The sequence below is a fragment of the Rhea americana genome, unplaced genomic scaffold (genome assembly GCF_003343005.1).
Source record: "Rhea americana isolate MKP2758 unplaced genomic scaffold, rheAme1 scaffold_175, whole genome shotgun sequence".
NCBI classification, from domain to species: Eukaryota; Metazoa; Chordata; class Aves; order Rheiformes; family Rheidae; genus Rhea; species Rhea americana.
The window spans coordinates 1590172-1606092 of NW_028185872.1; the positions used below are offsets into that span (position 1 = coordinate 1590172).

The following is a 15921-nucleotide window of genomic DNA, read 5'->3' on the forward strand; positions in this document are numbered from 1 at the left end:
TTTTTTTTTTCCATTTTAGCGAGAGAGAGAGAGAGAGAGCGCAAGCGAGCGAGCTCGAGATGAAGCTTGGCTTAACCTTATTTTCCTTGCTCACAGCTGTAGTAAAATTGGAGCCTGTTTTCTAATAGACAGTTGCACCAAGTCTTGTGACCGCACAAGCAAGCGACGTGACGGCCCAGGGGAGGGGTTCCCGGGCTATTTCGAGGGCTGCGCGGGAGCGAGCTCCGTCACATGCCGGCAAATGTGTCCAGCGCGCGGGGTCACGTCGCGGGGGAGAGGGGGCAGCCTGCGCTGAGTCAGGGCGCGCGGCGGCGCGTGGGGCCAGCGCTCTTGGCTGCGGCAGGGACGCGCTGCWGCTCCCCGGCACGGCTTGCAGCATTGCCGTCTGGGTTGAGAAAAGCTGAGTTGAGCAAAACTAGGAGAGGAGGGGGGGGAGTGAAGTTTCAAAGCAACTGCGTTATGTTTAAAAGCAGGAGAAATTGGTCCTGGTAGGTGAAAATAAACTTTTGGAAGCAGCTGGTCTCTGCAGTTCTTCAGGAATAGCGTGATACATACTCATGACTTCTGATCACTTGAAGTGTCAAAGGGACTGTGCGTATCACGTTCCTTATTTTAACATATACACACGGCTAAATCACAATTACTCTTTTTCCCAGGGTGCTGGCACAGCCATTGGAGAGCTGCCTCCGTACTTTATGGCGAGGGCGGCCCGACTCTCTGGTGCTGAACCTGATGATGAAGAGTACCAGGAATTTGAGGAGATGCTGGAACATGCAGAGACTGCACAAGTAAGAACAGTGCAAAACAGCAGCACGTGTAAAGCACAGAGCAAACCAGAGGGAATAAATAAYTGTTCCAATGAAATGGGGAATGGGCCAAAAATCAGGTGGTGTGCCTTCACAGGAGACTTCCCTGGGGTAGGAGAAGATCCTCCACTGGGTAGAGATACCTCTCATCACACTAGGACAACAAGGTGGCTTCCTGACGAACATACGATATTGCAACTACAGTATTTGATACAAATACTGTTTTGGTTTTGTTTTGAAGTTCCAAGAACAGAACAACAAGGGTARGGACAAAGTGGACTAACAAATGAGTGATCGAGGAGGTGCTGTAACAAACATGATTATAAAATAGCTGAATATAAAACCTCCCTCAGCCAGGAGATAATTGTCAGTCAACYCATCCCCTTGAGATGACATTTACCTGCCTTGTCACTAGCAGCCTGTAGGGCCAGAGCATGACCCATTCATCAGCCGGAGGAAACATATTTTTCCTGATGTGAAAATGCAGCCAAACTGCTCTGAATCCCTTTTTGTTGTTTTTGTCACTTGTTTTCTTGATAGGTTAAATACTGCTTGCATTACAGCGTATTTTGCAACCACTACTGTATTTCAGTTAGGTATTATTGTTGGTGACTTTCATTCAGGTCAGGAGTTTGCATCTTCTTCAGAAGTTACTGACAGTGTCTTAAAAGAAGTTAAACATTTTTCCTTCAAACTTTTTGCCACAGAATTTCTCTTCTATATTTTTCCTTCTTAACTCCTGTTTTGTCTACCAAAACCGAAGTGGGTCATGAGACTGCTCTGAAAAAAAAAACAGCAGATGCTATTTACCAGCAAAACTATCTTTTAACATACCTAGCTCCTGCCAGGGTGTTTTCTTGATACAAATAAGTTTTTTTTTTTTTTTTTTTTTTGGTACACTCATAGGCTTATCTAGGAAAGAAAGAAGTTTGTTTGGAAATATTTGATGCAATGTGGTAATACAGCAGTACTAATACTATAGTAATACTAATACTAAACCCTGTATTTCATGAGAACATACCAGATAGTCCCTAAGGAGTTTTTTGCTAATGTAAATAGTAAACTATCTTCTGAATCTTTAAATATGCAGTGGCAAAAAAAAAATGCTTTGATCTTTGCCCTATTGTCAATGTTTGTTTTGCAAAGTAATCCCTAACTGTATAAAAATAAAGCCCCAATAAAAAATACACAAAATCAATCAAATACCTGACTTGAGAGCTGAAATGCCAGCTCTGTTCACTGAAACTCTCCCAGCAGATTATACACATGTAAAGCACTGGGAGCAGCCAGAGGTGGTTTCCATRATGTGCAAAAAGATTCTTGAGCAGAAAGTTTTTGCTAGAGAGCACCTGTCAGGACAGGCCAAAGCTATAGCTAACTATATTGACTGTCCTTAGTAAACAAATGGTGTTGTGTAATTAATTAAGGAACATGACGGTGTTATTTACTAGTACTTTTGATTTTATTCTCTTGGCAACTGAACTTGGATTTGAAACGTGTTGTTTTGTGGATAGATGGCCAGAAAAAAATCTCTTTAGACTACRCTTGTGGTTTGGTTTCTATAAAACCCTCTTAACATGAGGCTTTGACAATCCGATTAAATTGTATTGCACTCATAAAACTGACAGTTCAGTTTTTTCCACTTGTGAATATGACTTCCTTCTTGCTCTTGGCTTCTATTGTGTTTTTGCTAGATGTCTGTGGGAGACAGGCTTGCCTTTTCCTGTGACCTTGAGTAAATCCCAGCATCATAAGCATAGCTTATCACTATTTGTTCTGTAATTGCTACTTCATGAGGAGTTATAAAGTCTATTTTAAAAATGCTTAATAACAATTTTCACTACCTACATCAGCATCTCCCGCTGTCCAAAAATTCAAGCATTCTGCTTAAGAAAATGGGGGATATGTCAAGCATCTCATGCCATGGAGACTACCACAAACGTTTGACGTCAAATGATAGAAGACCTTCTTTCAGTATAAAGGTCTCGCTTCATCTTGTGCTTTTGAAAAGCCTGAATTTGGGTGTGTTAGATTTTGAAGAATAGCTTCCCTCTCTACTTCTGCTGAGCTGCTCTATGCCTACGAGGCAAAGCCAAATGGCTTGAGGTTTCTGTGTGTGTGTGTTTTGTTTAGAGAGCTTGTTGCTGCTGTTTCTCAAAAACAATGGTAATTTTGAGAAACAGATGAGGATCTTCTGTGATGAGAATAGACTGTGAATGTTACATCTAGCTTGAATRGTCTGCAAGGGGGAATGTGCTTGCTAGTTTGGCACTTTTAGAATAAAGCAGGGGAGATGAGAAGAACTGAACAGCTTAAAGAGTTAGTGTCCCATTCAAAAATGCACTAAGTAAAATATTTACTTTGAAGAGTTTGTTGAGGGATATTCTGTCATAAACTGCAAATCTAAGTGACCTGTCCCCTTGAGTTAGGTTTGGAGAAAGCTCATTAGCCTGCGGATGCTGTGCGACCYCGTCACGTTTGCCATTAGCACGCTTTGGAGAAAGCCCCTCATCTTAAAGGAGCACTTGCTTCTCGTGGGCGCGTATGCCCGTGACCTGGGCTCCGTTGCAGAAAGCGAGCTTCAGAGCTGCTCTGGCGTCCTGGCTCRTCTCGTTAAAGCGAGCGGGTTTGCCCTGGAGAAGCAGTGTGGGTTGCACGCTGGGYATTTTGCTCCTCCGAGCTCCACACAATGCAGAGCCCAGCATGCTACAGAAACGCAGCAGCTCGGGCCGATCTGTTACTGCTTAGCACAGTACTTAAAAATGATGAATGTTTCAAATGGTATCTCAGTCGCTGTTGCTTCTCCRCTAGTCCAGTTGCAGAGTGCCGGCATTTTTTCTCAGAGCTCCCCTGTTTTAGTGACAGGGAGAATCTCTAGTGGAACTGGTCAAACCAACCTCGCAATTAGGGGAAGTGAATCCGCTCCTTAGTGCTAGAGCAGCATATCGGTAATAACACAGTGCATGCATAGCTTTGTACCATCCCATGCCTGCACACACGCATGTGCAGGGACTCTGCTTTTTGCCAGTTTAATAGTTGTTGATAAGTATTTTCTCATCTCCATGACTCTCTTCTGTCATGCTGAAACTCTTAAAGCTGACAGAGGTTTCTGGTGAAAAGGAAGTTTACTGCCAGCTTTCCTCATGGTACTTGCTGATAACTCTGCAATGCGTGGGCCTGTGCTGTATCATGGTGCTCTTTACTAAGAGGAGAAAGTAAGCAGTAGCTTTGCTGTATATCTGATCCTTAATGATTGTAAGTGTTTGGATTCATTAAGTGGCATATATTTAAGAACTAATGATTTACACCTTGAGCTCTGCTTCTGTGCAGGGTTGTTGCAGCCAGATTTCCCTGCAAAAATATTTTCTAGTTGCCTATGTTACTATCAGTTTAATGCTGTTTGTTTACTTTCCAAATTGTGTCCTTGCCTTCCTTTGAAAGRATGCATAGTGGGAAAAGGGTTAAATCCATGCAAAGCCCACGATGCAGCCGGACCCATTTGCAGATGATTGAGTGCCATCTGCACAYTGAATATCAGTCGTTGCTGGGACCTGTTTTTGACTCCACTGAACCTTTACTGGTTGTGGTTTGTCTGGCCATCACATGACTTCTCTGAAAATTCCCCCTCCCCTCCATTTCCAGTAAACTGTTTGAACAGGAGTGACTCAGACTGAAACCAGCTTCCCTGTAACCACAGGGCTTGTTAAAGAATTTGTCAACGTGGACTCAAGAGGGTTTGTATTAAGCTAAGCTGCAACTGCGTCGGTTTGCATTGCGTCAGGACTTCCACCGAGCGACTTCCTGCTCCGAGGGCCGGCTCCCTGCCGGCAAGGGGTTAAACTGATGAACTTGGCGATAGCGACAGTTGGGCGCAGGCTAAACCCATCTTTCTAGCCTTTCTGAACGGTCTTGCGCCTCGAGCGGGATTGCTTTCCCACGTCTCACCGTGGGGCTTTTCCTTGCCGAAGCGGAGCAAAGTACGCCACCACACCCAGGCACGGCTCCTCCGAGACCCGGCGCTGTTCTGACACGACGCCCTGACCTCATCCGAGTGGAATGATTAGCCTCGACTAATCAGCAAAATGTTACTTAATTAGCAGGGTAAAATAAGGTGGTCAAAGCGGAGATTTCTGCCATAATTAAACTAACAATTAATGTGTGGTAAGTTCCTGCTTGGAGAGGTTTCCCTGGCTGCTGCCTTGTCGGATCAAAACGCTTTAAGAGTATTCTTCTTCAGRAAAAAAAAAAGAAGTTAAAGTAGACCACAGGCTGGGTTTTCGTGAAGCAGTTACAAAAATGGAAGTGGCAAAGTGGCACATACAATAAATGGAAAACCTTGACTTCTTTCCTTTTTTTTTTCTTTCCCAGAAATAACTTGTTGAAATCCAGCATCAAATTCCGTTCATAACTTTTCTTGCTGAGTTTTCCAGTCACCCCCCTTCCTCATCAGCTTCCTCTCTTTATTTATTGTGCTGTGCAAGGAGGAGGTGGTTGGTGCTGGGTCTAGGCTGCCCGATGGGTGGCCACCAGGAGCCTTGTCTGCACACCCCGCGTTCCTGAAGTTTGATGCGTCTGTTTGTTAATAWGTGTCGAGGAGGTTTCTTGCCTTTATATCTTGGCCCGTAGTTAAATGTGAATTCAAAACTAATCAAATCGTGAAGCTTCACTTTACAGAAGGTCTGTGAACTATGCAGCTTGAGAGTGAAATAGCGAATGGATAGTGAATGTGTTTTTTGACAGCCAGCGTAATAGGCAGTGAGTATGCTGAATGTCAGCTTTGTTTGAAATAGCTCACTGCAGTTTGTGAATTAATCATTCTCCTAAGCTTTTGAATGAGTCGATGAATGCTTTAAATATGGGAACTGTTACTAGAARGGACTTTCTGAGAAGAGGAGTAGCAAAGAGTTAATGCAAACAGCAGGTTGACAATAGGAGCTATGAGTAACAACCGTGCAAGCCACCTCCGCGCTGGATTTCTTTGGACGCCGGCACCAGACCAGGGCAGCCTTGTGCCTGCATTGTTCTATTCATTTGCACACCTGCGTACAGATAAGGAAAGAACCAGCAACGAGCGTTACCTTACATTTGCTAGTGGTAATCAGGAGATGACTTTTTCACATTCTTCTTTGAAATGTTCTTTGTGATACATCTGTTCGGTAAAACTTCTTTTCAAAGACGTGGGTGTTTTTTAATCCACAATGTGGAAGTACATAACTTACTAATATGAGAGACACCAAAGAAATCTGGATTACTTTGTATTGGTCTTGCTCAGTATTGAGGTATTAGCTCAGAGGGATTTGTTCAGTAACACAGCTCTCACTTTGAAACAGATATGATCCTTTTTAGAAGGAATCTCACCAAGCTAATTGGAGAACTTGCAAGCTGCTTTGGCATTGCAATTGCAGAGAAGCAGTTGATTGAGTTCTGCATACTTGRTATTTCACTGTTACGAGATCAGATGGGAGGTTTTTCCCAACTGTGATCCCTACGGGGAAAAAAAAAAAATCACTAGCTACTCGATAAACCTCTCTATCTTAAATGAAGTTTTCCAGGAAGTTTGTATGTGAAAAAAAAATAAGAATGGCCATCTTCATGTTTGCTTAGGAATAAATCTTTTGTTTCTCCCATGCCTCCTCATAGGTCTATTCTGAAATACTCAGATTAATCCCACGATTTAACTGTCATTGTATGGGTGGATATACACTTTTTTTTTTTTTTTTTTTTTTTGGTCTTCATGTATATGGAAGGATAAGTTGGCAGACAATTGTACTATACTTCAGGAAAAGTAGCTTCTGAAACTTGGCTTAGAATGTTTCAGGAATGTAAAGGCTAAATTAAAGATTGGAAAACTATAAAATTAAGAACTCCCTAGTGTTCTGAGAAAGACAAATAAATCACCAAAAGCTTAGGTCAGATAAGCTGTTTCAGGAATATTTTTTCCAGATGAAGCCTTAATAACTGATAGGAATTAATTCTGGTACCATAATCAAGAAAATGACTTTTTCTTTCTTTCTTTCTTTCTTACTCCAGACACTGTTTAAATACCACTTGGTTGTACGAGAGTCTGGTATGCAGACCACTTCTCTAAGTTGTCTGGGAACCTCTGCTACTTCCCAGGGAGAAGAAGCAAGAGGTATGCTTAGCTTTGCACATCTTCTGCTGGCTAGGCTGAGTTGGAAGACGTGTATGTTAAAGGATTTGTCAGCTGTGTAAGAAATTGCTCACTTTTAATTTATGCAAGTGTTTCTCTCTTGTGTGAGTTTTTTTCTCACCTTGTTTCTGAGCTCCTTGCAGAGAAGCAGTATATTCTGTTCCATGTTGGTGAATTTGTCTCTGCTTTGTCAGCGATTCAGGTGGCTGTTGTATTTGCGTGGTTTTTGAACATTACTGCCTTTCTTGATGATGGTGGCTAAAGCACAGTAATAAATTCTTTCATTCCAGCCACCATGAATATCCCTTACAATGTCTGGATCTTAAACCCCAACAAAGTAGGACCTCATTATTTGAAATGGATAAAAGATTGACAAAATCCTGGAGTTGCAAGTCGTGCCACTGTTACTAGATAGACCTGTGACCACAGTAACTAATTGCTGTTGTAGCTTTGAGAAAAATGAGCACTTACTGTGCAGTTGCAATGGTATTTTAGGCAGCCGGCAAATTGTTGGATGAAATACCAGCACACTTTTTCAGCTTCAGAAGCAAAGGCTGCAGAGGTCAGCTTCTGATGTGTGGGAACCAGAGTGATACAGGTGGTTGTTCTACTTCATTCTTCTCTCTGCAGGCGGCTGCTGCTATCTTTTGTGGAGCTGTGGAATCACAGAATAATTCAGGTTAAAAGGGACCTCAGGCATCCTTTAGCCCAACTTTTTGCTCAGAGTGGGTTCAGTTATGAGTTCAGGCCAGGTTGCTCAGGGCTTTATCCAGTCTAGTCTTGAAAACCTCCAAGGATGGAGACTGCAAAACATCTCTGGGCAACCTGAGTGGCCTTGTGGTCTTCCCCAATGTGCCAAACTTGCAACAGTCTTGCATGAAACAGACTGCAGGATCTACTCACTGCAGGATCTACTCACTGCAGGATCTACTCCCTGCCAGATCTCCTACAAGATGTGACAAGACTAGACTCTTAAGCTTTATTTCCTGCTTTCATACAGCAATATAAATTTGTAAAGTGTCAAAGGAGACATGTTGCTTCGTGCTACTGTACAGGTCTCAGATGAGGAGTATCACAGTAGAGCTTATAAGTGGCAGGGGATGTGGTAAAAGGACTATTGGTCTATAGGACAAATCTGATAAGACTCTGAAATGACACATTCCTTCCTCTTCCTTCAAACTGTTTCCTTTAATTGTGTCTTATTCTTTTCAAAATGTCTTTGTGCTTAAAGTGAGAAGCAAAAGGACTTCTAATTTAGCAGTATGAGAGAGAGAGAGTAGTATGAGAGTATTTTCCCCAGTTCTAATTGGGGAAAATGCCAGCATTAAGTTTGAGACTCCCTACTAATGCTTTGAGCTCTACAGTATGTGTTCAGTTTGATATGTCACTTCCAAATCCAGACAGCATGTTAAATTGTAACCATCTAAAAGCTTGGAAGTAAAGTCCTGTTTAATCAAGAGCTGGTCAACTTGCCTCCCCCTGATGTTAATGAGAGGTCTTATTTACCACGTAATGGAATTTTTACTAGAGAGATTCATTAAAAAAAAATCGATGACATGTTAAAATTACRTGGTGGTCAGGGAAAGAAAACCTTGCTATTGGAAGGAAGACCACTCTGTTAAGCTCTGTTGCACAATGAACTGTAAAGGACTGAACTGCAGTCTGCTCTAGCTATGGCTTATTGAATCTTTCTTCTCTACGAGCAGTTTTAAAATCTAATTATGAGAACAAAAGGTTTAACTATGCTTTCCATGGAAGAACTTCCTTTTTTGTAGCAGAAGAGCAAAGTTTAGCTACTCATATGTCTGAGTTTACAAAGTCCCCAAGTTAAGCATCTTTTCCATTATTTCTGCGACTGGCAGCATTGCTCTCTAACATGCCAACAACCTCAAGAATTTGAACACAAACAGGTGTGGAGGTAAATCTGTGCATTTCCTGCAACAATCTGTATTCAGTATTCTTGTCCTACACAAGGCTAGCAGAGGAATTCACCTGCATATTGAATATCTGATGGACTTGGGATTTGTGTGTACTACCTACTGTATGGTCATCCTTTGCTACAAATATTCTGAGCAATAGTTTGAAGTCTTGCTAGTTTTAAATCCTCAAGTCTTTGACATAACCTGTGTCACAGGGTGTTGTAGGAGCTGATCTCTTTTGTCATTCCACTATGCTTCAGCAAGGGCAGAGAAGTCAAGGTCCCCTTTCATTGCTGTTCCTTCTAGTTCATATTGTACTTTCTAAAACTGGATTCTCCTTTTCAACAGTGGACATATTTCAGTCGGCTTTCTCATATGATTACCTTCTTCCTTTTACAGAATTTAATGTCTCAGAAAACCCAGGTTTCTTGTGAAGTGAAATTTATTTCCTTCCCAAACTTAGAATTTGAACCATTCCTCTTAATCTGGATTATCTGYCCTTTGTCTTTAATAATACAAATGCCTTTCTTTTATCCAACTTTGGTGCTTGCTTGGGTCTGCTACTTCCTTAACTGCTTTGAAAAATAGTTGAGAACCCTTTTTTTCCTGTGTATTTTAACAACCTGTTTTCCCCCAATTTAGGGCATTTCTTTCACAGACTTTCTAGTGATAAATTTAAACCTTGCTTAACCCCTCCTCTCTCCAGGCWCCAAGGTGGAAATTACCCCTTTTAGTTTGCCCTTTTTTTGCATTTAACTGGAAGGGTTTTTTAGAAAGCCCGAACAGCGAGCCAGAGCCACAGCGTTTTCCATACACACTTAGCTGTTGATAGTCATTGCTGCTGAAGGCGTGGGAGATGGGTACCACTGTGCACCGCTGTCGGATTCTTCCTGGGTCGAGTAAGCGGCGAACATACTTGACTTGTGAGATCGGTCACTTCTGTGTCATGCAGGAGAGGTTTGAAATGGTTTCTTTGGCCACCGAGTAATAAACCGCTTGCAGTGACAGGCAGTGACTTAACTGTATCTTGATCTCCGTTCTTCTCCTCTGAACTCTAGGTTGCTGTGTTGACCATTAAACATTGCTGCTGCCCTGCTGCTTTCGTAGCATGTATGTTGTAGCCTGTGAGCCTATAGGTAGCTCTCTGACTTCTTTAAAACTGCTCTTTTGCAGTTAATATGTTATTTCAATGAGTTAATGATTCTTCCCAGTCCTCTGAAATTGTAGCGTTCGTTGCCTAACCACAAGTGGTCGTTCTCCCGTAAGCCGTGTTTGATTCCATTGTGTTGTAATCGAAAGCCAGAAGAAGCAAAATATTGTGCAGCTCATTTTTAACATAACTCAGATTTTTACATAAAAGGGGGCACTGTCTTTGTAGGCAGCTTTTTAAATGTTAAGGAATTTATAATTTTAATAGACAGTAGTTTAATATGTTGTCTTCAGTCTTTGGGGGAAAATGTTCTCCTGCTCAGAATATTATTCAGATAATTTAACTTTGTTTCTAGTAAGAAATTAACATAGTATAAACTGTGCTCAACTGTGGAAGGATTGTCCGCTTCTGCTTCCGTACAAGTCACACGCTCGCACTAGGGTTGTCTGGGTGAATCCCACCTATCTCTACAGCAGCTTTGGTATCATAATTTTTTTTTTTTTTTTTTAAGAGGACCAGTTCTGTCAAGGTGCAACACATTCACTTCAAATCTCAGCTTCTCTGTTTCTTCTCACTATTTTTTTGTTAATGTTCATTCCTGATTCTGTTAGAGAAACAAGTTCTGCATAATCCCTCTCAATCCCTTTCCAAAAACCTATTTTGAATCTCTGCAGGCTGACATCTGCTAAGTAACTAATGTCCTGCCGGAGCATTTGCCTTAATACTTGCATCACTGACTTCTACCTGCCCTGTCTGCTCTTACTAGTCGAGCGTACATGCACTATGAATTTTAGATTGAATTTAGTCTTATTCTTATGTATTCTCTGCTGTGCGCATGGAGGAATTGGCTTGTGATAGGCCCCCAGGGCTTTCTTGACGCTCTTAATAAATGTTTGCAACTTTATGTTAGAAAATAAACTGTAATATTACATAATCCTTGTAGGCCCAYCTGTGCAGTCGGTAAAGAAAATAGCTTCTGCTCAAGTCTTAGGGCTTGTTTCTTTGAGGACTGTAGGATTCAGGCCAATGCTGACTGTTCGGATCTCCTTGGTTACCTTCGACTAGTTGTTTGCTGTGGCTCCATCAACACTCTCTGTTTTCAGATATTAAGAAAACAAAAGCCTTCATAATTTCATAGYGGCGAATAGATGGAGACCATTCTGTGTTCTGATGTTAAGCCAGTGTAATGGAGGAGAAAAGAATCAAAATAGAGTTTTGCTGCACGAACATGTTAACTAAGTCCCCCAGAATGTAATTCACTAAAAGACGGAAAAGCTTGTGCAACTGATTTTAAAATGAAGAAGAAATACACATGTAAATTATAAATGCAAACGATGAAAAAAGGAGTGGGATGAGGCCTTGTCCTTTCACTCCTTTCAGAAGCAGGGTGCTTTCGCAGGGCTGAAGGGTAAGCTGTACCACAGTGCTTTTCCAGAAGAGGAACTTTGTCATAAATCGTGCTTAGCAGCAAAATTTAATTTCTTTTTACTGTCTCTTTAGGTTTGGGGATTTGGGAGGGTTTTTTGCTTTTGTGCCATGTAGTAATGAAATGCTGGTATCAATAAAATGTGCCATTTTACTAAAGGCAGAGATGAAGCAAACCTCCGCAAGCCGCCAGCTGAGACTCGTGAATCAGTGTTTCACCACTGACCTTTTTGTGCCTCTTATTTCCATTCCAGTTCTTGAGATCTGATGATTAACCCAATGAAGTAATGTTTAATCATTTAACCTCCTTTGCCTGTATTGCAGCAGTCACAGGAAATCTATTTCCAAACCTAAAAAACAAATCATCTTTGATAGGGACATAGTGAGCAAAAGTATCCTGAAGTGTTGTAGAAAGTGAATCACATTGGCTGAGAGTCGAGTCCAGTCTAAATACTTTAATTTTGGGGGAATATGTTTTGCCTGTAAGTAGCTGAACTTTTATGTCTTTTTTTTTTTTTAAAGCTGTAAGTTTTGAAAGTTGTTTTATTTCAAACACTTAAAAAAGAATAGAGAAAAGATTGTTCCCTATGCAGGCTTTATAAGAGAAAGATTGTGTTGTGAAATAGGTAAAAGTTGTGAAACTGATTGTATTCTCTGAGAAATGAAACTTTTAAGGGTTTTTTTGTTATTGCAGATGTCTCAAAGATTTGACGAACGAAATTTAAGGAAGCAACCAAATATCAGCATTTCTGAGCTTGGTTTCATTAAAGTAAATGTGAAGGCTGCGAATATATAACTTTATTGCAACCTTAATCTAYATATTGCTATGTAAATTATTTCTAGCTGTGATTATATTAAGCCATAGAATACAGGTGAAAAAAAAATCTCTTTTAATTTATTAGAAGGCTTAAAGGAAGACAGTTTAGAAGTTCTTGACTGAAACTTTAAGAAATATGGCTGTATTTTCCATGGAATATTTCATAATGGATAGTGAATGGTTAAAAAAAATATAATAAATATATGTAAAATCAAGTAACAAGGTAAGAAAAAATACCCCAATATTTTTAGAGACAAACTTTTGTTATGTTTTTCAGTGTTTTCATTGTTGTTTTTTAAATAAAAAAAATGTATGCTTTTAGCTGGAGGGAAAAAAAATAGTTCTAAGGGTAAATTTTGCAGCAGGCTAGAAATTTGGTGAGGAAAACTTTCTTTTCAAGAATCTGAGGGGAGAATAAGGCACTCTACTTAAAGTAGGCTAACACAGTCTTAAACTATATATAATTATAATGGTATATATTTTAAAACTAGTTTTGCTGCAAGTGCTATTTTATAGATCATTTGCTAGAGAGTTTGTTTCCAATTCCAGCTTGTGAACATTAAACAACAGAATATTAGCAATACAGTCTTTAAGATAATGTAAAAATAAGTTAAAATTTCAGTAGAAACTATTTCCATTGAAAGGTCCACTTCATGGACCTGTTTGAATAATTGGATTATAGTGTTTTATTTTAAAACGAGATTTATAGAGCTGTGTAAAATTCTTGGTTGGCTTATAAAAGTGCAAATATTGTTATAAACCCATGAGAATTGTGAAATGGTGAGCAAAATAGGAACTGAAAGTATCAGGGTCACATTCAACTCTGCTACAGAGTACAGGGGGAGGCATCTTATGAAATTCCTATAGAGAAGGCACTACTTTTTCAGTTCACCTTTTCGAAGGAAAAATTCTGCTGCTAAAAGGGCAATTTCAGTAAATCTATTGCTTTTAAATTAAATAGTAGAGGAACTCTTAAAAAATGTATTTCTACTTTTGTGTTTGGTTAAGGAATAAGAATACCTCTAATTCCCTTACTGTGCTGCGTTTTATTTCCTATATTCATAGCTGTGTAATCACACTGTTTAAATAAACTTGCTTCCTTACAGTTCATGTCCTAAATCCTCAGTGGAACTGGACGTGTGTTTTGGGGGGTAAAGGAGACCGTATTAGCGCTCGTATATTAACTTGTTTCATATTTGTTTAGTTACTTGGAAATAATTTTTGAGGGAATTTCAGAAAGAACTGCCCTCTATTGTGCAAGATCTTTGGACTCAGTTCACTAGTAAATTGTCATGTTTTGTTATGAATAACAATTTGTGTCAAAATGCACTCTTGTAATTCAAAAGCATGAAAAATCATGCTTTATCTATCATACAGGTATATTCTAGACTTGTTCCTACTAAAACAAGTTCAGTGCTTGGTTTCAGCCTCGCTGGGAATAAGATTTAGTCACTCAGGCATACTGTACGTATCCTGGAAGATGAACAGAAAAATATCAGGAACAAGTTTTCAGCATAGAATAAATATTTCACCTATTCTRTTTTGCAATGAGACATGCAGGAGCAGGATCATGAAATCCTGAGGTTTCACTCCTGTATAAAGTTAGCAAATTAGTCCTTTTTATGATATTCTAAAAGTTTTATATGTTCCTGTCTTTAAAAAGACCCATTTTAAGGTATAGGAAATCTCACTTATTTGTTTTTTGTTTGTTTTTTTTTAAGTTGTAGTGTTTGGTTCCTGTAATAYGGGGTATAATAAACAGAATTTTTCTGATTTCTGTAAGAATTGATATCTTTTCTTTGTGAAATTGTTACACTTCTCTGTATTACAATGCTTTAAAAATAAAAGTTACTACTTGGAAAGGAGTGTAAAAACGTAGTAAATGGCCTTACCACAAATTGTTTATCTGATATAAATGGTTATGTCAATTCTGTAGTTTAGAATTTAAATATCATACAAGAATTTTGTTAAGTAATTGGAGTTCACTTACGTTGTTATGTAGTATGGGACTTTTCAGCAAAATTGCAACAAAGTTAAGACTGCATAAACTGAGTTATGTTGGATCATCTTGAAGTTATCTTTTAGTGTGGAATTTAGGATTTCATTGATTATTGATAAAGGTATTTCCTTGTGAAATCTATTGTAGAGAAAACCTAGGTTTAGCTTAATTTGATGAAGATCCTGGGTTTGAGAGCAGAGATCCCAGGATATTGCTATATTGCAGCTTTGCCTTTTTGGAAAGTACCTTTTTATCATTGTATGAGATCTGAAGGAATTAATTCGCTTTGCCTGAGGGATAAGGTAGTAGCAGCATCAGTAATTCAAAGGCRTGGGGAGAAAAGTACTAGAAAAAACTTTTCAAACTAGAGTGAACTTAGCACTACTACTTGCAGAGCTTTGAAGAACCAAGTCTTTAAGGAAAAATAAACTGACTACGTGAGAGCCATCAAATTTTTACATTGAGCATTTTGAATTTCTCCCTCCTCCCTCAAGCCCTAGAGTTTCAAGTATGCCTTTCTGTTTTAAAAATTCTCCCCAATTGCTGATTAGAAAATCCCAAAGCATGGAGTTAAGATTTGAGATACTGCAATCATATGAGCTTTAAAGCATGTCCATTTTGGTTTTGCCTTTTTAATGACTTTGTTTTCTTGTTTGCAGGATTTTGCTTCCCGGGCTAAACTGGCTGTCCAGAACCTGGTGCAGAAAGTTGGGTTCTTCGGCATTTTGGCCTGTGCTTCAGTAAGTTCATTTCTATTGCAGAGAGATTTGTAATCACTCATTGCAGGCTGAATATATTGCAGTGAAATCAGCACCCTAAACTGTAGCTTGGTCTTGTTTGGGTGCACTTGGATCTGCCTGCCTCATCCACTGGGTCTGGGTTCTCCAGAGTGCCCAGGGGAATGAGGTGGCAGGGGAATTGGAAGTGCAATAGCATGGAGAAACTTCAGCCCTAGATTAGTACCAAACACACTTGAGTAAAAGCAGAGCTAACAATTATTATTCCTTCTCCAAAGCATACTGTTGTAGTTCTAGATGCTAGTTCTCTTTGAAAAATAATGAGTTTGAAATAGTACCGTTTCCTTTTTAAGCTATCAGGAAAGAACTAATCAGCAAGCAACCCCTGGAGTTCCTGGGGTGTTTTTTTCCAAAAGATAGTGATTAATTCAGCTTGGCATGGTAAAACTTGATAAAAGACAGAACGATCACTATAAGGCACAGAAGGTTCATCACCTTCAGCAAGACTTGCAAGAGATTGAACTAAGACATTCTTAAAAACTAGGTTTCTGTTACAGAACATGCTTCCTGCATTGGGTGGTTGAGGYCTCGTCTTCCCTGGCAGAGGCATGTTGCACTCAGCATGCTGCTGTGTTAGGGGGCAGTTGGCAGCTCAGATTGTGCCCCTCACTCCACTGACAGTGATCCTGTCGTGATTTTCTGACTCAGGTTATTAGACAGATTTTTGACATTTTTAGATCCTAGGATATACACAGATTGAAGAGCAGGCAACTACCTGTAAAATCCTGATAAGGATTTCCATCCGTAGAARTTCTTCTGACTCGGGGGATATCTTTGGGTCGTTGTGTCACTAGGAGCCAGAGGGAGCCCAAAGGATGGAAACCAGTTTCAGAGTTAAAGCTAAAAGGAATACAAAC

The 15921-nt window shown here is 39.9% G+C and overlaps 1 protein-coding gene across 3 annotated transcripts in view; it reads left to right on the forward strand.

Moving 5' to 3' along the window:
- The window catches only part of VMP1 (vacuole membrane protein 1), a 68438-nt gene that overhangs the window by 34816 nt on the left and 17701 nt on the right, over positions 1 to 15921 (forward strand). For all 3 annotated transcript variants that reach the window (XM_085301348.1, XM_085301349.1, XM_085301350.1), the window contains 2 exons: positions 657 to 788; positions 14927 to 15007. In XM_085301348.1, the coding sequence (XP_085157474.1) occupies positions 657 to 788; positions 14927 to 15007 (213 nt within the window). The remainder of the gene's footprint in view (positions 1 to 656; positions 789 to 14926; positions 15008 to 15921) is intronic.